A 22,478-nucleotide genomic window follows, 5' to 3' on the forward strand; every position below is an offset into this window, starting at 1 on the left:
CGCGTCACAAAACTTTGAATTTTTCACCCTCCACCATATCAACCTTCCACTCGCTTTCTATCCACGGGATTAAGACCACACATAATGAGTAATAACCAAGATCCACAATCTGATGGGCCTGTTCCATCGTCGCCTCTGTTTTTCTCCGGCGCTTCTTCCGACGCAGGACGCGACAACATTGCATCGACCCCCGATGATCGAAGGGCCAGTGAGGTGTCTTCACCTCTGAGATACTCGTCCTCTCCGCCTCCGCCATCTTCCCGGCGAGGTGTCCCAAGTTCTTCTGGGATAAGGCCAAGCAGAAGAGGCGCGTCTTCGGGCCTCTTCAGCGATTTGAGCGATTCTCAGGGCGCGTCCCAGAGATCGCGGCATAGAAGAGGAGACATCTTTTCCTCAGATATCATGTCGACCCCCCAGCGACGACGGTTTGTCGACGAAACTTTGTCAAGCTCCAATGGCAATAATGGCAATACTCAGTTCAGCGCTCAGTCTGAGGAGAACCAGAACAACCCAGACGAGCCTATTCGAGTCATCTGGGGCACCAATGTCAGCATCCAGGAGAGCATGAGTATGTTCAGGGAGTTCCTCCAGAACTATAAGTCCAAGTACCGAAGGGCATACGACGGAGAAGAGGTCCCAGCGGGAGAAGGAGAGGACCTTGTATACACTAACATGCTCAACCAAATGAGGCTTCTGGGACTGTCAAATCTTAATCTGGATGTTAAGAATCTTCTGGCTTATCCACGAACCCAGAAGCTCTATTATCAGCTAATCAACTATCCCCAGGAGGTGATCCCCATCATGGATCAGACGATCAAGGACACTATGGTTGCCCTGGCGGCTGACGACAACGCACAGCTAGATGAGATTGAAACGAAGCTTTACAAGGTGCGGCCTTACGGTCTGGCGTCTCAAAAGGGTATGCGAGATCTGAATCCAGGAGATATTGACAAACTGGTGACCATCAAGGGGTTGGTTATCCGAGCAAGCCCCGTCATCCCGGACATGAAGGAGTCTTTCTTCAAATGCAGTGTCTGCAACCACACGATTGTAGTAGAAATTGACAGGGGCACCATCGCCGAGCCTACGCAGTGCCCGCGAGATGTCTGCAAGCAGATGAACTCGATGCAACTGGTTCACAACCGATCTCTGTTTGCCGATAAGCAAATTGTGCGGCTACAGGAGACCCCGGATATCACTCCGGACGGACAGACCCCTCACTCCGTCTCTCTTTGTGTGTACGATGAACTGGTCGATGTTTGCAAGGCTGGCGACCGAATTGAGGTTACCGCCATTTTCCGATCGGTACCAGTGCGAATCAACCCGCGACAGAGAACACTCAAGAGCCTGTTCAAGACTTATTTGGACGTTGTGCACATTCAGAAAGTCGACAAGAAGCGAATGGGCATCGATGTGTCTACTATTGCTGGGGAAGAGGAGAACCTGGAAGTCCAGGGGTCCGAGCTGCAGCAGAACCAGCAAGACGTAGAGGAAGTTCGCCATGTCAGTGAATCCGACATTGCCAAGATTAAACAAGTCGCCGAACGAGAGGACGTTTACGAGCTTCTGTCGCGGTCACTGGCGCCTTCTATTTATGAGCAAGATGACGTTAAAAAGGGCATTCTCCTGCAACTGTTTGGCGGTACGAACAAAACCTTTGAAAAGGGAGGCTCTCCGCGATACAGAGGAGACATTAACGTGCTGCTAGTGGGTGATCCATCTACTTCCAAGTCCCAGATACTTCAGTATGTTCACAAGATTGCTCCTCGAGGTATCTACACGTCAGGAAAGGGTTCTTCGGCAGTTGGTTTGACCGCTTATGTGACGCGAGATATCGAGACAAAGCAGCTAGTTCTGGAGAGTGGTGCGCTCGTTTTGTCTGATGGTGGTGTGTGCTGCATTGATGAGTTTGACAAAATGTCCGACGCAACGCGGTCGGTTCTCCACGAAGTCATGGAGCAGCAGACTGTATCCATCGCTAAGGCCGGTATCATCACCACACTTAATGCGCGTACTTCGATTCTTGCTTCGGCGAATCCAATTGGATCTAAGTACGATGTTAACATGTCTGTTCCTCAGAACATTGATCTCCCGCCCACTCTTCTTTCCCGATTCGACCTTGTTTATCTCATGATTGATAAGATCGATGCCCAGACCGACCGACACCTGGCCAACCACTTGACCTCCATGTATCTCGAGGATGCTCCCGAGAGCGGCTCACGACACGAAATTCTTCCAGTGGAGTTCCTTACCATGTACATTTCTTACGCGAAGCAGCACGTCCAGCCAAAGATCACCGAAGAGGCTAAAGAGGAGCTGGTCAAGGCGTACGTTGCGATGCGAAAGCTGGGCGAAGATGTTCGAGCATCGGAGAAGCGAATCACTGCTACTACACGACAGCTCGAGTCCATGATCCGACTGTCGGAGGCACATGCTAAGATGCGTCTTGCTGAGGAGGTTACCCGAGACGATGTTACAGAAGCTGTGCGGTTGATCCAGTCCGCTATCAAGGAGTATGCCATGGATCCTCAGACTGGCAGAATTGATATGGATCTTGTCCAAACCGGCACTTCGAGCGCCCAGCGGCAGTTGCGATCGGGTTTGAAGAAGCATTTGCTAGGATTGCTGGACGCTACGGTTTCTGGCGGTGCCAGCGAAATGAGATACGATGATTTGGCGAAGCGGGTGAACGAAACCTCTCCTGAGCGATTTGAGAATCTTGAGATTGGAGAGGCCGTTCGGTCGTTGGAACAGGAGGGTCAGATCTCCGTTACGGGAACGGGCGGTCGACGCGTTGTTAGACGAATTACTGGTGTCTAGCCAATTTATTTTATTTATCTGCATAATACATTATTGGATCTGTTCTTACATGGATAACTAAATTTAGAACCCTTAATTGGACAGCTGAGATTAAAATAGTCCTTATTGTATACGCGTGAAGTAATAGATCAGGATCGCTCTTATTTGGATGATTGAATTTACGATAGCGGATAGAGATATGCCGCACAGCCCTCATGACCAGTCTGGAATACGTAACAGACAAAGATATTAGCTAGAGTCTTAATATTTATAAGATATGGTAGATATTAGTTAGTATTCGTATTTACAAGATCTATTTCAACGCATCTAAAAAGGCAATGGAACTCTTAACGAGATCTACAAGCTCGTCTCGCTTGAAACTTGCCCACTCCTCACAGTCCAGCACAAGGTTCGCCTCAATTCGTCGACCACCAAAACCACCGCCTTCGATCATGCTCAACTGCAGAATGTGGTTTCGATATGCCAGGTCAACCTGGCGTCTATAATACAGCGTCTGGTAGACGTACGTCACGTCCCTGCCATCAATATTAACCGCAAGGCTGTTTGGTACCCGGACAGTAGACTTGCCGCTGAACACAAAGTGACTCTTGGCGAGGAAATTCTGCACCCCTTCCTGAGTTTGGTCACAGAAGTTTACTATAGAAGTGGTGTACGAGACGTCTGCCGGCTTGTCTGGCAGAGAGACCCGCAGCCGAGTTTCATGGTCGACCTGCGCCAGTCTAGCCGACTCCAAATCGCCGACAGAAGTGACAGGGTCAATTTCGAGCCACAATTCTAGAGGTGGCAACTCACGAAGTTCTTCTGGAGTGTATTTTGTGGGAGACGGCACAAGCTTCACTTGGGCAAGGTATGCGTATTCATCGACTTCCTTGGTCCTGACAGCTAGGGGCCCCTCGGAGTCGTCTTTGGCTTTCTCCGTGGTCTCTAATTTTTCTAGTAACTTTTTCCAAAGCTCGTCGCCACTAGCGGAAGCGGTATTAGTTGCTTCCGATGGAGCTTCCGTGGCAGTAGTAGTAGTGCTCTCTTCTACGGCGATGTCCATGTTGAAAAAAGGAAGCCGAGAGCATCGTTCCTGCACTTCGGGGATGTTGGTCATGAAGGCCGTTCGCGGACCGCCTTCTTCTTTAAGCAGATAGCCAAACGTGGCCGTAAATGTGACTGGATCCGAGCTATTTCGGGGGGTATTGACCCGTGAAAGGATTGTGTCCACAATGGCATTTGCGTAATTGTCGTACCCTTCACCAGCTTCGCTCACCACAGAGCCATCCTTGGTGCCGTTGGTAGTCAACAGGAACTCTCTTTTACGCGTTTCCGAAGCCTTTTCAGCCTCTATCTTGGCCTTATCCGGAACCCCAAGGATATCAGAAATGGTCGTTTTCGGGTTGCTCTGACGCAGTCTCGCCCACGGCAGCCCTCTCTCAGTCCAGTCCATTGCGTCATCCTCAATTACTCTCATATAGCTTGAACCTGGAGATGGCTTCTCCTCAACAAGATCTACGGTCTCGACTCTCGGAGTGTAGTTAAGAGAATACACCAAGAGCCTCTCAGCATACTTCAGCTCAGACCGACTGCTGGCGCTTGCAATGAGCTTGGTTTTAGCTGGATTAAACTCCAAATGAGCATTCGACAGGCCCTGGATTCGCTTCAAAGGCAGTGCGTCGACATTGCCTATCCTGCGCAAATTTGCCAAATCAATCTCAGTAGTCTTGATCCCGGACAGCGCTTTATGGAGAGAGGCTAAGATCCAGTCAAACGTGGCCTGACTAGACCGTACCACCAGCTTCCCTTCGTCGCTGAGGATGATGATCCGCGCCCCGGACTTGGTCCACGACCGCGGAAGACGGCCATTGTGGGATAGAATGACAAACAGATCCCTCCGCGACAGCGGGATCGTCTTTTCTACAATAACATCCGAGCTCTCCTCAACGGTGTTCGACACTGTGACCCCCCAGAGGTCGTCTACGATTTTGTCAATGCACTGTGTCTTGTTCCACTTGCTGACGCCACCGAGGTCGCTCGAAGCCCGCACAAACTCCCTAAGCTGCGTAGCAGTGAACGATTTGTTAAGATCGCTCCTCAGCTGGTCGTAGCGCTTGGCACTGACTTCACTGGACAACGGTTTCATGCTGGAGATGCTGGCGGCCACAACCTTGGAGCTTTTCGCCGCAGATTTAAACACCAGAAGCTGCTGCCTTTGTTCGTCTAACACTTCTAGCCGGACTGGCTCCACAGGTTGGATCGCGGGTTTCTTTCTTGGCAGCAGCTGCGAGGACCGTGCGCCGAGAATGATGTAGTCTTGCTTCGGAGGTGGCTTTTTCAGCGGTTTCGACCGGCTTATCTGCTCCACTGCCCCCAGTTCTGTAGTCGCAGTTGTGGACTGGCGTCGGATCGCCCCTAGGTACCGTCCTAGAGGCCGTCTAATCATTATTTCACGATGGTGGAGGGTTTTGATCGGGTTTTGAAATATTTTGACTTTTATCGGACCGCGCTCCGATCCTCGTATCACTTCAGAACCGCTTTGAAGACCCTTTATCCTCCCCAAGGAGGGCCAGCCAGCTCCTCTTAGCGCAAGTTTAATTATTCAGTAGACTCAATTGGTCTGGGGTGTATTTGAGGGCCAGCCCTCGAGCTCCCGTAGCTGGGGGCCAGCCCCCAGACCCCTGTATCTTCACCCCGGTTACAACGTTACAAACTTTATCGTAGCACCGTAACGAACTCCCAACCCGTTACAAAACTCTCGTTACAATGCGTTACGAGAGCTGTTCCCCCTTCACAGCTTAAAGCCGCGCCCAAAGGCAATCCAGGGCCACTCAGAACCCCTTTGAAAAGCCTTTTATCATCCCCAAGAGGACTAAGGAGCTCCTTTATGCAAAAGCCTAATTATTCAGTAGAGTCAATTGGTCTGGGGTGTATTCGAGGGCCAGCCCTCGAGCTCACATAGCTGGGGCCAGCCCCCCAGACCGCCGTATCTTCACCCCCGGTTACAACGTTAAAAATTTTCGTAATGCTGTAACAAACTCCCAACGCGTAACAAAACTCTCGTTACACCGTACTCCCGTTACAGCTCGGAGAAAACATAAATGGATACCTGAGGGAGAACAGAGAATATTTAAAATCTCTTGAAGAGTTTCTTTTAAAGAAGATAAGTGACATAAAAACGAAGGATCCGAAAACTGAAGAAGTTACAAAATGTTAACTATTCGGCTACGCAACAAGATGGCTTAAAACAACAAAGATTCTACAATTAATCTGCAGTTTGAGTAATTAAAAACATCAATTGCAACAAGAAACAAAAATTAAGCTTAATCTATAGAGAATACAGGCTCATTCTTACCATCGAGACACTAATAAACCGCTAGATGCATTGTGAAGCAATAAACGCAAGCAAAATCAGCACCAAAACGTTAAGTACAATTAATCAAAGCAGTTGATATTCCACCGCCACATTGCAGTAGTCTCTCCGCGTAACGAGAGAGCCTGTCTAATCATACAGTAGGCTGCGATAGTGGAGGTTTTGGCGTGTCGGGGTTTGAAATATTTCGACATCGGACCGCGCCCGATCCACGCTCCACGGACTGAACTTGTCGACCAGGGGTCATCCAGGGCTACTCAAGACCCATTTGAAGTCGGTTTTTTGGATCTAGGAGTCTGGGAGGGGCAAATGGCGTCTTTTCCTCCTCCCTCCGAAGTGAGCCATGTAAATGAGGCAAAGCCTGACACTGGAGTGAAGATCAAATACCCGTTTAACGTCAACTACGCGCGGTGGTTCAACAGCCAGGCAGTTGAGTTCCTCACGGGAACCGGAATCAACGCTGATTCCGAGCTCAGAGACGGATTTGTGACCGTTTCGGGGTCGACGCAGGTGTTTGAGCGCCCTAAGGACGGCGGGAAGTCGTTCCCCGAGTTTCGCAGGGAGAACAATGAGCTGGTAGTGGGAAGCTACTGGACGGCCAGAGAGAAGGAAAAGTTCTTCTACTACCTGGCGCGCAAGTCCCGGCACGATTTAGCTGCCGTCGCGGAGGCAATTGGCACGAAGAGCGTTGTCGAGGTCCAGGAGTACCATGACGTGCTATGTGCGGCTGCCGAGGCATCTGAAAATGAGCCCAGTGGATTGTCAATGGAGGACATACCTGCAGCCCGGGAGATGAGCGAAACTTGGATTGCCGTGGAGAACTTTCAGAGCAGTGTTATCCGAGGGTGGGAGGACGAAAAAGAGGCACATCGAGTAAAAATGTACCAAAGGAGGAAAGAAGGTGAAAAGAAGGACGAAATAAATCAGAATGAAAGAATTGGGCTGCTGAATAGCTCAGAGTTGTTTAATTTGGCTACCAGGGTCTTTTCCAATGCTCGGTTAGACTCTGAAACAGAGCTAGATTGGCCAATGATTGCCGATCTATCACAGGAATTAGTCGACGAGCTCGAAGAGCACATCCAGGACTGCGTTCGAGCCCTTGTTAAGAAGTCTATTCTCGAATTTCTCAATCGGAGTAAACACAGGGCTGCAGATGATGGCAACAGTGCTGTGAGCGAAGAAGACGCTAGAGAAGCAATCAAACTGCTCAAGTTCCCCAAACATTCGAGGCTATACTGGATGGATGTATGCGGACGGCTGAACATTGGGTTGCGTATGGACGACCGATCTATTCCCAGCGAAGACCATGTCAAGAACTATTTGAGTCCAGTGTGGGGGCGCAAGTCGAAGCTGCGCAAAATTGACCCTAAACTACTGCCGTACTATAATTTGGAGGCAGAGGGCCGAAACCAGAAGAAAAAGAGAAAGCTGAGCGAAATGACCAACGGAGAGCTCTCGGAAGAAGACGACTACGGCTCGGACGACTCCTTCAACTCAGTCGTCTACTCTGACAATGAAATTGCAGGAATGACAAACTCGCATGGAACAAACGAGTATGGATATAGCACTGACGAAGACTACATAGATAGCGCCGATGAAGAGGCACAGGCTATGAGAGAGGAGCAGGATCTAACGGCACAAGAGGAGAAGTATTTGGACATGCTTGATTCTAAAGCTTCTCGTGAAGAGGAACATTTGCTCCTCAAATGGATGACGACTTTTCAACAAATTGAGGACGAAGAAGGACCCGAACAGGATAATGACGGAATTGATATGAGCTACGATAATGAGCCTGACCTCCCCTCTGTTTACCAGCCTAGTTTGCGCCTTAAAAAGTGGCTCAAAACTTTTCCCCAGTCAGGATTTAGCGTATTCAATTGACCATAACTGTTTTCAATGCTGTAAGATATCAGCAACGATACTGAAATACCTCTTTAATGGGGGGCTCAGCCCCCCAAACCCCCCGTAGCTCCGCTTCACGGAGGATTCCCTGGGCGTTCATTATGACACGATCTTACTGGTGTAAGCTCAATTGACAGTGTAAATGGACTTCTACTCCAATAAATAATTATACATAAACATCCATTCGCAGAGGCCAGAGTAGATTAACATGAATATAGTACCGCAGGCTCTAGCTAAATAAACTAATTAATTTAAAGTCTGCAAGCCGCATGGTGTTGTTCGCAAGCGGCGATCCCAATAACGGCGCCCCAGCAACCACTCTCGACTCGACTACCTCAAAGGTATACGATACATATAGAGCTGGTCCACCATGTCGTTTCAATTTAGACTGAAGAATATCGCAGAGGCGGCCCTACCAACAGTTTCTGAGGCTGCTGCCTCGGCGCTGAAGCTCAAGGACGAAATCTTCACCTCTTGGACCAAAGGAAAGAAACACACACCAAGGGGTCAAGCGGTGGATACATACCATACCCGAATCGAGGGGGATTTCTGGATGGCTCGATACTCCAAACACAAGGACGTGTCCTTTGACCAGTTTAAACGCGGCATCTTCGACAACCATACCGAAAACGAAGTGAAATACATTCCCCTACTGCACTCTTTTAAGGAACTCAAGGCGCCCGAGTCCGATCCGGGCTGGAGAGGCATCCTCGTGCGGTACAAATTCCCCAGGATGTTCAGCGATAGAGAGATGACCGTCTGGATCACGTGTGTCCAGCCCGACCCCGAAGTAGAGCAGTTTGTCGTTATTTCGCTTCCTTCCACTGAAGAGATCCATGATAAGTCTGTTACTCAAGCGCATTACTGCTCTATAGAAGTCATTACTTACAATGCAGAGGAACAGTGTGTTGAATGGCTCATGGCTCAGACCAGCGACGCGAGGGGGAACATTCCGCGCTGGATCCAGGACCGCTCGGTTACGCATAGTGTTGTTGAGGACGTCCCTAGCTTCATAGAATGGGCAAAGACCAACCTATAAGTTATTCACGAAGCATATTTTTAATGATGGTTTCATCTCCGTCATCTCACATATTCACAGCAAATAGCATGAAATTCGCTTTTCCAATTACCCAGTTAGCCCATTGGTAGCAAATGAATAACCACTGGCAGCAAATAAATAATATGCAGCACTCGCATGGCTATCTGGGAATTTTAAATCTCTCCCAGTCGCTTGGCAATCTCCTTTTGCTTAGCCAAAGCTTCGTTCCATTCTTTCGTCGAAATGCCCGTGCAGTCTTTCTGTACAGTCGGCCAGAAGTCAGCACCGACACGGCCCAAAGACTGCGAACAGTACACCAATTGTAGCCATATTCCCGCCCGGACTGACTGATCGCTAATTTTTGGCGCAGTAGAGTTAATAGTATCCTTCAATTCATCAACACACTTGCGGAGGAAGTTCGAAACTAGCCTTTGTCCCGTGACTTTTGTTCTGCCATTGAGATCTCCAGGGAATATAGACCGGAACCCGGTTACTGTGCCAAAAACATGCTCTCGAAACACCTCAATGTAGGATTTGAGATACTTCTCTGGCTGGAGTGGCTTAAGCACGTCCAATTGAGAACGAATGAAAGCCAGCCGAGAAACCAAAAACAGCTGCTGCAATTGTTCAGTGGATTTCTCGGGGTTCATGGCACTAAATGGAGCCATCCTTCGTAGATAAGAAACCACCTTAATTAAGGTAGGCAGCTTGTTCTGCTGTCTCAACAGCCTTAGCAGCTGGACAACCATAACCTTTAAATGCTTTTCTATGTCTTCCGCAATTTTCTGGATAACTTCAACAGTCGGGAAACGCACCTGTAATCGCCTAGCGTGACTAGCTAGGTCCAATGCTTCGGAATAGTACCCATTTCTTATACAGGCGAGCGTTAACGATGGAATTTCCAGGATATCCTGTAGCTTCTCCAAATTTTTTAATAGAATGACCGAGTCTGTCTTGCCATGTGAATCGCCAGTCCATTGAATGCCTCCGTTAGGGCCCGCAGAGCGCACCCGGCTCTCAAACGACCTAGCCTGGGCCTGGAAATCGCTAAAAGAATGCTTGAACTGCCCAATTGACTCGTCACAATCAATAAACTGCTTGTATGAGGTCTGGGTCAACGCCATCAACGTTGATTTATTGGAATTATGCGATTTCAGCAGGTATTCCTGCTCATTGGCTATGGATGACTGCGGAAGGGTCCGCAAGTGGTCGAGGTATTCCTGAGACCATGGTTCCTGGGAAATCTGGCTAAACTTGGCCTTGTCTTCCTCCTCCACGGAATGCTGCAATACATCCAGCAGTGGATCGTTCATTCCCCTTTCGTATTTTGCAGTTTATCAATTGATTATGGGGGGAGGTGGTTTTGACCGTCGTTGACGTGTACGATATCCTTGCGAATATTTCAGTATTATAACGTGTATTTTTCCGTCTGGTTAGTGCGGCTCATGCGGCTCATGGTCGGTCCTTCAAACTTACTGATATACTCTATATATCATAGCAATCATAACAGGTTATACTTAACATCTATAGTAAAAGCAATATATAAAAGTTATAGTAGCTTGTGGAACGGGGGCAACGCCTCGCTGCTTCGGTCGTCAGTAGCAGCAGCATTATCCAACTCGCTTTGGTAATCAAGAGCGACGGCCAAGAGAAAAATTGATGCAATTGAGCCAACGATTGAAGCGGCACAACATTTGCCTGAGGAAAGACCCGTATCCGATAGTAGGGCCTGTCCGTTCCAAAACGGGACACAGCAGCGGCAAGTAGCAGCTGCCAGACACATTTCTCCTACGAAGGCATACGTCATGTAGGTGGTATTCGCGTTGGATACTGCCAACACGAGCACATGGAGGAGCATGGTTTGAATATTCATTGTTGCTCTTACTGTTGAAGCTGCGGTTAGTTTCTTCCTCTACCTACTTATGAATGGTTAAGTCTTAAAGGGGGGTAAAGATAATAAAGTAAACAAGCGAATGGTGGACAAGCAGTATTTATATAGACAAACGACAATAAGGTTCATTACCGAGGGAATGTTGTACGGCTCATGGACTTAATCTCACATGTGTCTCAATAATGTAAAAAGTACTGTACTCATTAAGCAGGCCGAGATCTATGCCTATAAATAAAGTCACAAAATGTACAGTTGTCTGCATCAAACAGATCATTCAGCGACCGCCCCAGATCAAGCCATACGCTAAACTATCTAATCCCTCACTTTGGCCGGGACATTGGGAGATGCACGTCACTGTCTAGGAAGAGTTAACTAGAAGCCCCTGTATGGCTGCCTATGAGTGCTCTTCATTCCTTAGCGGTTTGTGCAGAACTGCGTATCCGTCGCAAACAAACTCAATAGTATCCCACACTAGCCTTCATATTACCGTATTATTAGCTATGTATATGTTTATCGAAGGGTCTATCTTAGAAGACGTAGAGGGGTGTTTTCCAGTCACTTAAACTCACCTAAACGAGGGCTAGTGGTTTTGACCTATTCCAGGTTAGTGGCTGGCTCACTTGACGTATTGCGTATCCTTATGATTGATAAAATCGGCACCATCAATTAAATGTTTCGGATGATTAGATGGGTTCCCACAATTGGGTGGCTTGCACAAGTCTTTCCCCGGTTACGGGGGCGGTGTCTTCAGACTCCTAACTGGTGTTCCAGATGCTCTTGCGCTAGAAGAAAGGGTTTTCCCTACTTATTTGGCAATTCGTGCCATTATAAGTGCTAGTGCTCCTTCTTCCTACGCGTAAAGTCAAGCCATTCATGCTACGTTTATAGAGGGCATACGTAAGTCCTATTTTATATTTTAGTTTGGTGATTGTCGAAATAAAGATCTTAAAAGCTTAAGCTTAATGGACCGATTAACATTTCGCTTAATCCACTCGATTCAGCTTCTTCTTGTATTTTTCAGCACTGCAGCAGCCAATATCACGGATCCACAAGACGGACCTGAAAATCTGCCTAACGCCGTAACAGATCTAGCTAAAAATAACTGTGACTTGCATGGGCTATTAGTTTCGTGCATCAATCGATAGCTGTCCAAGCAGTATCTTCAGTATCTAGTGCGGCCATAGGACATATAGTAGGAGTAGTATGCATGGCATCGTTGATATGCCCAAGGCATAAATGGATAAGCGTAAAACAGCTTCGGAGGCGGTTAACCCTCGGTTTTCCTTCTCAATATTGCTCTGAAGCGATGCACCTGTCATTGGTATTTATCATTGGTGTAGTGTCGTTTTAGCGACAGACAGGGGTATTTATGTATTTGACTCTTGAAGACAATCTCCAATTTAGCTTCAAAAGACAAATTCTATAGAGGAAGAGGCATAGAAGTAAGGTTTAATTTGAAATGATAGCCTGGTGCTTTAACAGAGAGCATTTCATTTCATGGATTAAACAATAGCTTGCATCATTTAGTACGAGGGGAAAGAATTGGACTCGCGTAACTGCTGGTGTGATATATGTGAGATTGGTAGCAATATCTCTTGGAAATCTCAGGGGATATAACATTGCATGCTACACTCTTTTCTTTTGCGACATACTAGCAGCACTCTAATTCGCGGCCCATGTAATTCACGCAGAACTATGATTGCCGATCAGTTGACAGTTTTACAACTCCTTATTACAAAGCTCCCGTATGACGTCCTAAAGGATAGATAAGTTTACTTATTGACAGGGAAAAGCAGTAGATGTGGTTGTAGAAATGTTGCTGATATAACTACCAGTACTCAATCTCTTCGAGGAATGTCTCAAGCCCTATGAATTCCCGCGTAGCAACGTGTGGGTCGGGAATCAGCAAAGTACTGGTGTCCAGATTCGAATTTGAGGTTTCGTGGAAAGCGATCTGAAGATAATACCACTAGGACTTAACTGGTAGGAGACCCATATTTACCCTCAAGAAAAACATAACGATTAGTACCCATGGCACTACTAGAACGACCATAAGAATGTAGAAACGAACAAAACCTCCCGCAATTAACTCCAATTGGGTGCACTCCCGGTCTTCCTCCTTTTTATTCTGCAGACTATCGCCCATTGGTTTTACAATTGATATTTTAAGCGGTGGAGAGGGATATTTATATACAGTCTTTGGATTGCAGGTAGCTTCTTCTTCATCATCTAAAACTCTAACCTTTGATTATTTTTACGTATCTTTCGTGACAGCTTTAAGTCTGGCAATTATGTCAATGTAGCGTCTTTCGGGGCCAGGGCCAAAGGCTCCCCGTAAAATACACAATGGTGGATATCTGGCGGATTTCATTCTGAAACGCGTTTCCCCTCGTACAGCTCTTCGCATTAAGAGCTAGTGCATAAATCAACCACTCTGAAGCCAATATTAATACCACTAAGTTCCCCGATCAAAGGATAGCATCAAGATATTTTTAAGATTGCCTTACGCTTGATCACACGTTCAAACACCCTGCTCCACCTAAAGTTTTATTCCTAGCGCCATAATAAAGAGTTTACATCATAAATCTAGTCAACAGCAATGCTTCATTCATACTATATATAGTGCATCTGTGAATAAAGCCGATGTGTCCAGTACCTTGTCGCCTCTTAGTTATAAATGGCTGTAATCACTTCTTCGCTAGCTTAGGTTATTTTCTTCACCATTTCATAACACAGCGTGTTGTGATTATTAGGCGAGTAAGATCAGAGCAAGATCATTAGGAAGTCTGGCTAACGGGCGATAGAATACAATAGAATTGCCATAGTACCATGCATGTCGCTCATGTTGTATTTGCCATGGCAGCAGCACTAGCCACTACTGCAGCTGCTGGCAAAGGCGTATATACTTTAGATATTCTGGGAGCTATGCTAGATGTGGTCGCTAATCTGGGGTTAGCGGCAACTGCGGTTTCTTGCTCTTCATGGAGCATGGGGTTAGCCGTTATCCCAGGAACTGGACTGTCATCAGGCGTGGGATGCGCGGCAACCATGACGTCGACGGTTGCCTTATCAGCAGTAGCGCAGAAGGGCCAGTCGATTGGTTTCGCAGGCAAGATTGGCCGTCGGGAAAAGTGAGGGACATCACCCACTGAAGTCGGTAATAACAGGATTATCGTACGGAGGAAAGACAACATACACTGATAGGTTCACAATTGTCTGCTGTGAAAAAAAAGAGTAGAATACTCGATAAGAGAAGGTAACAATGAAATAGTCTTGTGGAATTTAGACGACACATCAAAGGTTGTTAATGCATTATGTTTTGAAGATCGGTTCGAATATGAAATAGAAAATGCACGGTTAACTAAAAAAATGATTCTGATATATAAAAAAACTGAGACTTTTAACTTACTCTGTTTCTTTCATTTCTGCATTCGTTTTGCTGCAATAATACTGACAGTTTACAGAGGCGGTATCATTTAAATGGATTACAGTGTATTGTTATTGGTCTGTGATGAGTCGGCTGAGCTCAGTTACGCGACCATCGACTACGAGGACAAGCTTGATTTTTCGTGCATTTTGACAGAGAGAATAAGGAGCAGGGAGGGGCGACAACAGCCATTTACATATCAAATGGGATTGAGTACTAGGCGATAAGGAGGCTAAGTTATTGGGCATCTAGCTGGACCCACGAGATGTAATCCGCCTTGCTTGGAGCGTATGGCCCTGAAAGCGGAAACGCAAGGGCGGATATGGCGACTATGTGGATGATTCAGCGGAGCCTCTGGCTCAGATATTCGTCAGCCTCCTACGTGAGCTGCGTCCGCTCGGTTTTGGAGTAGGTCTAGACATGATCCAGAGCTTTAGAAGCTGTAGCGGTTTCAGTACGGGTGCGACGGATAGGCGCTTTGGTTCTACGTATGTAATTTAAATTCGATTAGACCACCGAGAATCACTACATAAATAAGGTATCCCCGTTTCATCTTTACAATACCCATTAATTGATCATTGCTATTGGAAAAAGAAAACACCAACCAATGAACGATTTAGAGCAACAGACTTCTATGAGAGAGGAGGAGAGCAGAGGGTGCGACTGGTTTAGCGAGTGTAGCATGTATTGCGTCCAGATGAGTACGATCTTTGGGGCATTATTGTGCACACTCATCGTTACGTATTGCACGAAAGAGTACTCGTTATGATAACCAGCTTTCACAATATATGCTTAGCAGGCATAGCTGGTGGAAAAATTAGGTGATTAAGCATATGGCAGCAACTATCGATAAATCAGCTCGTTTAACCTGGAATCCACTACCATATTCCTCGTCTTTCAAGTTCAGTGAAATAAAGTCTGTGCGGTGTCAATGATATCCATTGAAATGTGCCGGTGCTAAAAATAACAAAGTCAATCAAATGATTATACTGTTAACTGTAGTTAAGCTATGTCTGGTAATATTCTTCTTGGTTACGTTTGGTTGACTAGACGCAAAGGGAATGATCTAACTACAATGTAATCTAAGTAACGGTTAGTTAAGGTTGATGGATAATTATAAAAGTTACTAAATATGAAGACAGACAGGGTTGACTTAATAAGCGGCCAGCAAAATAGGCGCAAGCTTGCTATCAAAACTGGCTGGACCAAGAGCCAGATAAGTGCAATAACCCGTCCTTCACTTGAGCACCCCATTGTCATTGTTAGTACTACGATTACCGGTAGTAGGCAGCCCACGACCAGAGTACAACATGCAGGAAAGGGGTAGGAGATCAAACCGTGTAGAAAAAAGTATCAGTGACTTCACAGTTTGTATGGTCCTGACGGTGGTGCCATTCATATGGCTTATATTGGTTTTAGCCTGTATGTGGTAACACGCCGCCTAAAGCCGCGAATGTGGGATCAATTCCAGTCTTAGAAACCCAAGTCCATCAGGTGAGGGCTCTGTAGTGGCTGCGAATTGCGTGGCACAAGGTCAATTAAGTGGTGGGTTACAAAGTAGGTGAGGCCTAATTTACCCTGTTACGGTCCTACATAGTAGGCTGGATGTAGAAGCTCCGATCTCCGATCTACAGACACATTACCGGTAGTCCTGTTCTTTGCTGAGAAACCTGCAAGTTGTTACGAATGAGCAATATGCTATCAGAGCGATAGCTTTCCCCTCACCCAGCACATCTCAACAGTGTTATGTCCGCACACGCGATTTGACCTGTCTGCCTGGCCACTCCCAAGCTGGTACATCTACGGCTTCACCGAGTATAGGAGGCATGCAGTGGATATAAGCAAACCCAGCACGCGGATAACATGTGCTGCTTTCACGTTGAAAGTGGGGAGTCTACCACAAGAATAATCCAGTCTTTTGGATTGTCTTGGATGATCTGCAACTTCCGTGTCCAAAGAGTGCTGCAGTAACTCTGAAACAATGCAGCGATCCCGGGAGTGGCGATGGACTCCTGAGAACACGGCTGAGACGAAGGAAAAAAACGCCATCTTAGCCGAATTTCTTAGATGAACACTTGGAATCTCCAGCAACGTTTCCATCGGATATTTAAAAGCTATAGAATAGGCAATGACTAGAATCCATCGTGGCTATCTCTGTCGTGTTGACTTTTATTCTCCGGGAGTTTCGACTGGTCAAATGTTGCTTACCCCATGTAAGAAGGGGGTCAATAAGCCGTTGCAATGATATGACAGATTTTTTTCTAACCATCCCCACTCGCGGCATTTCCGGGTCCCATTTAAATGGATCGGCGTATCAATCAACATCGCCTGCTTTTGAAAAGTATTGTCCACAGGCACAGTTGTCACAGTACTGGAATAGCAAGAGCTCTGGCAGTATATCGTGCTTTTTGTCCAGTCAACTTGCCTCTAATCAAGAAAGCTGTCCTATCATGGTTATCCATGGATGGGTACGGGGAGGAGGAAAGCGACATATCAATTTGTGGACCCAAGTACCTGTCACATTTCACTATTTAGCCGACGAGCCTCATCTGCGCTTGACTATAAAATGATCTAGTTTGCCCAGGTCGCTCTTTTTTGTTTGCTTTCTTCAAACCTTCAAGCAATTTCCCAGCTGTGAATTGTGTAAGAGTGGTACGCAAGAGAGTGATTTAAAAAGCCATCTGACTAACCAAGTATAATAGTTCACTACCGGTATGCTATTCATTCGATTGTTCGGTGCATTCCTTTTTGCAAGCTCCACGCTCTCTTGGGGCCTAAGCTACGCAATACCTAAGGAACTCATCGGGCCTCTTGGTTCAGTTACATGTCACGCCATGGGTATGTGTGGAGGCGTATCCGCGGCCATTTGCACTTCATGGGTCATGGGAAATCGTTTTGGTCCGAACGTACGACCACAGCCATTTTCGGCCTGTGCAGTATCTGCAGCAATAACTTTTACACTTGCTTACGTACATGGTGCGTTGCCTGTGGCAGAAGTGCCTATCCGCGTGGTCCATCTTGGGAATGCTCACGGCGAGTATGAGAAGACTGAGGTAAGTCTACCGACGACAGACTTCCAGACAGGGAAACTCGATCCATAAGTGCAGTTAGCTACTAGGAAATACAAAAAGTCCATTTTGCAATCAGCTGTAACTCATGGACCTGGAGCGATAAATATTGCTCTGGAATTCATTCAGCATTATGTTACGACCCATATGTAGCGTAGAGCCGGAAGTGGACATACATTTTCCTAGGCATATGTTAACGCATGTTTATCTAGTAACGTGTTACCTGTAGTATCATAGGTCCTAAAAATATAAGAACGCGAATCAACGTCGAAGATCAATTCTGATGAGGTGAGCGGCACTGGTATTTGACCAAAAGTATTTAACTGCAAAACCATCTCTTCCCGGCGACTACGGAAAGGCGGCCTGGCGATGGAATAAATCAGAGCGACATTGGCAGTCAATAGGCAAGAAAGAAGCGATAGACCTTGTGATTCCTCTGGCAACAGCAAAGTCTCGCCTAATACGTCATTGGCCTTCCTCGCCTTCAAAATGCATTATTCACTAACCATTACTGGTATTACTTTTTTACAAGAGTAAGATGAAGATTAGAAGGTACCGGTATATCTTGTATCCATTAGAGGAAACAAGCCTATTTAGACGTCGCCTAAGTCAACCCCATGTGTCGCCATGTTTGGTAACTTATATAATTAGATTTGTTAAATTTGTCCTTTCGTCTCTAGAGAACTGACTTTAATTACAGTAGAATATTATTGTTCCTCGTCAGATAGAGTTGACTGCGCAATTATTTGATTGGCTTTTTTTAATAACCGGAGCCACATATCAATGGATCCCATAGACTCCGCGTATCCCCGCTAGTTTAACTTTGTTTCTTTCTCCAGTTTCGAAATTTGCTTTCATATCTTTCTATTTTTAAACATTTACTATCGAATTGGACCAAGAGTCTGATTCGTCGACCACTTGAGCACCGCATTATCATTGTTATACTACTATATTACTAGGCAGTTCAACAACTCCAGTACAATATGCAGGAAATAAGTAGGAAGCAAAGCCGCGAAGACGAAGCTTTGTGTGTCTCTGCAGTTTATATGATCATATGGACAGTACCATGCATATTGATCATACTGCTTATAGTCTGCCAATGGTAACACCTAAATTAGCCCATGAAAATTTGGATCAATTCTAGTCTTCGAGGGTTGAGTTCGTCAGATGAGGTCTGTGTAGCGGCTGTGGTAGTGAAGCATGGTCAACTAAATGGTTTGGCAACCAGGAGCAGGCGACGAGGGCCGAATGCGGCGTGATGACTTACAAAGTAGGAGACGACTAATTTTTAACTTGTTCAAGCTTGTTATGTACTCATAATCATACGTCAATACTATTATTTTACAAACCTCCAGCATGATAGCCTGAGTTGCACTCATTTCAGTTGACCTCTGTGACGTTCGTTGCGCTGCTAGACGTTGACATTACACCCTCGGCAAGCATCACTAACCACTGCACGTTATTACTCTCCCCCCAATCCCCCTCTGTAGCTCCGCTGCGCGGAGAACATCGGGTTTGTACAGAGATGGATCCCTCCGCGAAGCGGAGCTACGGGAGCTCGAGGGCTGGCCCTCGAATACACATTGCGCCTAGTGTAATTGGGGGACCAGTCCCCCAAACCCCCTGGGGCTCCGCTACGCGGAGAATAATTTGTCAACCAAAATGTGATTTTATGTGACTAGAAAGACAACAAATCGTCTACGTTGGAACTAGACCCCTGTTGCTGGGAACCAGAAGAAGCCCCCCACATGCTCTGCTCGTTCTTCTGCTGAGCGAGGGAAGAGAGGCTCGCTTTGCTAGAATCGACTTTCGGCTTTGCAGCCGCAGTAGACGAAGTCGATGCAGCAGAAGACCACAGCGAGCTAAACGCATCGCCGCTCTTCTTGGCTGGCTGCTGTGGCTGCGATGGCTTAGCAGCCGAGAACCCGCGGGTATTACTGGCACCGGCGTTAAATCCTGCCAGAGGCGCAGCTGCTGCCATTGGCTGCTGCCGCTGTTGTTGTTGTTGTGGCTGCTGGAACGATGGTGGTTGGCTAAACAGACTAGTAATCTGGTCCTTTGTCGACGCTGGCTGGGTTGTTGTGGGAGTTGCGCTCTGGAAGTCGTCAAACTCATCATCGTCATCAGCTGGAGCAGCGGAAACGGGTTTCTGGGCTTGTGGAGGCGGAGGCGCCGCCTGGGGCTCTCCAAATTCATCATCATCGTCAAACGAAATAATGTCTTTTACCGGCTCGGCCTTGCGAGGTGGGACAGGCGCAGAAGAAGTGGATGCAGCCGCCCGTGGTGGAGTACGACGGTCTTCTTCGTCCTCATCGTCAATGTGATATTCCTCAAACTCATCGTCATTGGAGTACCCAGGACCCGAGTAGTTGGATCCATTGAAGCCTCCGCCATCTCCAAACACACGGCCCTTGTACCCGCCGGCTCCAAACTCCAAGCTCTCGTTACCAAACCCACCGTAATGGTCTTCATCATCAAACCCTACATTGCCCATTCCTTGGTACTTGGTCTTGTTTGCACGGGCCTTTTTGCGCTCGGTTCTGATCTTGCTCACGTCTTCGAGCAGTTCGGTCAATTCCTTGGCTCGGTTGCGAATGTTGATACCCTGGTCTTTGCCATTGGCATCAATGTAGTGGAAATGCTTGAGCATATCAATTACGGCCTGGTGGGAACGCGCGTAGTCGACAACTCGCTCGCTTCCGTTCTTGACCAGGAATTCCAGCAGCTGGAGTGCCTTGTAGATTTGTCGCCATTCCTCGGCCGACTTTTCAGTGAACCGCTTGTAAATCATGGGCATGATTTCGTGGAAGTGGGAGCTAACCAATTGAGTTAGTTTTTTAGTTGTAATGGGTGGGTCTCCACATACTATGAATTGGTTCCATTGGCGATTTCCTGTTGATTTATTGGGTTAGTTTTGCGGGTTTAAAGGATTTTTTTCGGGGTATTCATACCTGCATCAGAGTGCTACTGGCTCCCCAGGGCTCGTTATTCGTAGCTTCACGTACTTTGGCCTCCATTTCCGTGTAGTTCATGACCACTATGCCCCCCTGTTAGCTATTTCATCACGTGTGGTTATTTTTTTAGCTAAGACGTACCATTTTGGGCCTTTCGAACATACGCTTTCACGTCGTAAAGCGAGATATTCGCCAGCTTCTTTTGCAAGTTGTCCATCTCTCCGTATTACCACCAGTTCCGTATGTGTTTAATGTGTGGTCCACCCCCCGGGTTTGACGGCTGTCGAGTTATGGGTTTTGGTAGGGAGAGAGCTGACGTGTGCAGATTCCAATATGTGCTGCCGCTTCTTGCCGCACTCTTTTTTTTTTTGTTTTTGTCGAAACTCCCAACGCTTGCGCAGGGACGAATTTTTGTTTTTGTCAGACAAAACTCCCAACGCTTGCGCAAGCGAAATAAGCCGCATAACTTGCGGCTCCCTTAGACGCCTCCCCTCCCCCAATTGAGCTACAACGAAACAAGAGACACCGCACTCACTCAACCTTTTTCACATTGCTACACGTGTATTGTGATATTTATATGGCAAAGTAACTATTGTAACCAGCTTCCAGTTATACCATTCCATGTGTCATATAATAATAATGTATATGTTAACCTAATTAACCTACGGCTAACAGTGTTAAAAACTCGCACGATTTGCGCCACTTTGGTAATTAACCGCTTGTGGTTACCAAGACAACCTGCGGCTTGCCCGACAAACAAAGCTGGCGGGTGCCCGATCGGGCAACGTTGGGACTTTTTTTTGCCTTTCTGCCCAATGACGTTGTGCGTCTAGCGAACGCACCACCACTCAACAAGCCATGAAAAAGTGATATGCGGCCCTATGTATATCCACAGCAATTGCCCAACTATTCTCTCTAAAAATGCAGCCAATGCAAGCCCGACATTACAACAACATGCATCCCCACCAACTAACAAACATAACCCACTAATTGGCCCATGTAAATGGACTGTAAACCGGGTGGGCTGTGGTGTGTGGAGTGCGAGCGCCCGCGTGGGACGTTTGACTCAGGTCCCTAAATGGGACCATCGCGAAACCAAATAGGGACGCCGTCCCTCCCCCCAAAAGGGCTTCGAGGACCTTCTATCCCGGATATAAAAGGACGAGCGACTGCATCAGAAACTTTTGTTTTCTTTCAAAACCTTTTCTGAAAAGACAAGAGATATATCACAATGGGTAACAAGGTGTTCTTCGAGACTGCTGTTGACGGTATGTTTGCCAATTGATATTTTATTATCCCGAGAAAATGCTAACTGAACTCTCAAGGCAACAAGTTGGGCCGAATTGAGTTCCAGCTCTACGACGACGTTGTTCCAAAGACCGCTGAGAACTTCCGAGCCCTCTGTACTGGCGAGAAGGGCTACGGCTACAAGGACTCGATCTTCCACCGAGTTATCCCAGAGTTCATGCTCCAGGGTGGTGACTTCACCAACCACAACGGTATGTTTTCCAATTGAACCAACGACAAAAATTTTTTATGGTTGCTAACTAGAAGCCAGGTACCGGTGGCCGATCTATCTACGGCGAGCGATTCGCTGACGAGAACTTCGCCAAGAAGCACGACCGACCAGGTCTTCTTTCCATGGCCAACGCTGGTCCAAACACCAACGGCTCCCAGTTCTTCGTCACCACCGTGCCATGCCCATGGTTGGACGGCCGACACGTTGTTTTCGGCGAGGTCACCAATGGTATGGACATTGTCAAGAAGATTGAGGCTCTTGGCTCCCGAACCGGTGCCACCAAGGCCCGAATCACCATCACTGACTCTGGCGAGCTCTAAATATTAGGTAACATTTTTATTTTTGAATTCGTATTTAAACCGGTAAATGTTTTTGCCAAGCCGACTTCTCTCGTTATTTTTTGTTGATTGAAAGTTTCTGCTCGTTCAATTGCTTCAATTGCCAAGGTGCCAAAGGCCTTAGTCAATATTCTATCTAGTCAAACAACTCTAGACCCATTTAAAGGC

General features: G+C 47.0%; 8 protein-coding genes across 8 annotated transcripts; 5 read left to right on the forward strand and 3 right to left on the reverse strand.

Annotated features, from left to right (window-relative positions):
- Positions 1-84: 84 nt before the first annotated feature.
- Positions 85-2,820, forward strand: MCM4 (MCM DNA helicase complex subunit MCM4; the record flags this gene model as incomplete). The annotated part of the gene is made up of 1 exon (XM_076685101.1): positions 85-2,820. One exon carries the CDS (start codon positions 85-87, stop codon positions 2,818-2,820), a length of 2,736 nt encoding a protein of 911 aa, XP_076540698.1.
- A 292-nt stretch (positions 2,821-3,112) lies between these two features.
- SLS1 (Sls1p) lies at positions 3,113-5,245 on the reverse strand (the record flags this gene model as incomplete). The annotated part of the gene is made up of 1 exon (XM_076685102.1): positions 3,113-5,245. The coding sequence occupies one exon, from the start codon at positions 5,243-5,245 to the stop codon at positions 3,113-3,115; it is 2,133 nt and encodes a 710-aa protein (XP_076540699.1).
- A 1,236-nt stretch (positions 5,246-6,481) lies between these two features.
- TRVA0_021S01618 (uncharacterized protein) lies at positions 6,482-8,053 on the forward strand (the record flags this gene model as incomplete). Its single annotated transcript, XM_076685103.1, has 1 exon — positions 6,482-8,053. The coding sequence occupies one exon, from the start codon at positions 6,482-6,484 to the stop codon at positions 8,051-8,053; it is 1,572 nt and encodes a 523-aa protein (XP_076540700.1).
- Positions 8,054-8,444: 391 nt separating this feature from the next.
- On the forward strand, positions 8,445-9,113 carry TRVA0_021S01640 (uncharacterized protein; the record flags this gene model as incomplete). Its single annotated transcript, XM_076685104.1, has 1 exon — positions 8,445-9,113. The coding sequence occupies one exon, from the start codon at positions 8,445-8,447 to the stop codon at positions 9,111-9,113; it is 669 nt and encodes a 222-aa protein (XP_076540701.1).
- Positions 9,114-9,286: 173 nt separating this feature from the next.
- TRVA0_021S01662 (uncharacterized protein) lies at positions 9,287-10,426 on the reverse strand (the record flags this gene model as incomplete). Its single annotated transcript, XM_076685105.1, has 1 exon — positions 9,287-10,426. One exon carries the CDS (start codon positions 10,424-10,426, stop codon positions 9,287-9,289), a length of 1,140 nt encoding a protein of 379 aa, XP_076540702.1.
- Positions 10,427-16,534: 6,108 nt separating this feature from the next.
- TRVA0_021S01684 (uncharacterized protein) lies at positions 16,535-17,532 on the forward strand (the record flags this gene model as incomplete). The annotated part of the gene is made up of 2 exons (XM_076685106.1): positions 16,535-17,083; positions 17,134-17,532. Exon 2 carries the CDS (start codon positions 17,146-17,148, stop codon positions 17,530-17,532), a length of 387 nt encoding a protein of 128 aa, XP_076540703.1. The 5' UTR covers positions 16,535-17,083; positions 17,134-17,145.
- A 1,645-nt stretch (positions 17,533-19,177) lies between these two features.
- On the reverse strand, positions 19,178-20,670 carry ENT5 (Ent5p; the record flags this gene model as incomplete). Its single annotated transcript, XM_076685107.1, has 4 exons — positions 19,178-20,315; positions 20,366-20,391; positions 20,451-20,536; positions 20,595-20,670. The coding sequence occupies 4 exons, from the start codon at positions 20,668-20,670 to the stop codon at positions 19,178-19,180; spliced, it is 1,326 nt and encodes a 441-aa protein (XP_076540704.1).
- A 1,014-nt stretch (positions 20,671-21,684) lies between these two features.
- On the forward strand, positions 21,685-22,292 carry CPR1 (peptidylprolyl isomerase CPR1; the record flags this gene model as incomplete). Its single annotated transcript, XM_076685108.1, has 3 exons — positions 21,685-21,721; positions 21,779-21,952; positions 22,012-22,292. 3 exons carry the CDS (start codon positions 21,685-21,687, stop codon positions 22,290-22,292), a joined length of 492 nt encoding a protein of 163 aa, XP_076540705.1.
- Positions 22,293-22,478: the final 186 nt, after the last annotated feature.

The sequence above is a fragment of the Trichomonascus vanleenenianus genome (genome assembly GCF_965637985.1).
Source record: "Trichomonascus vanleenenianus strain CLIB 3782 genome assembly, contig: TRVA0_021S, whole genome shotgun sequence".
Classification (NCBI taxonomy): domain Eukaryota; kingdom Fungi; phylum Ascomycota; class Dipodascomycetes; order Dipodascales; family Trichomonascaceae; genus Blastobotrys; species Blastobotrys vanleenenianus.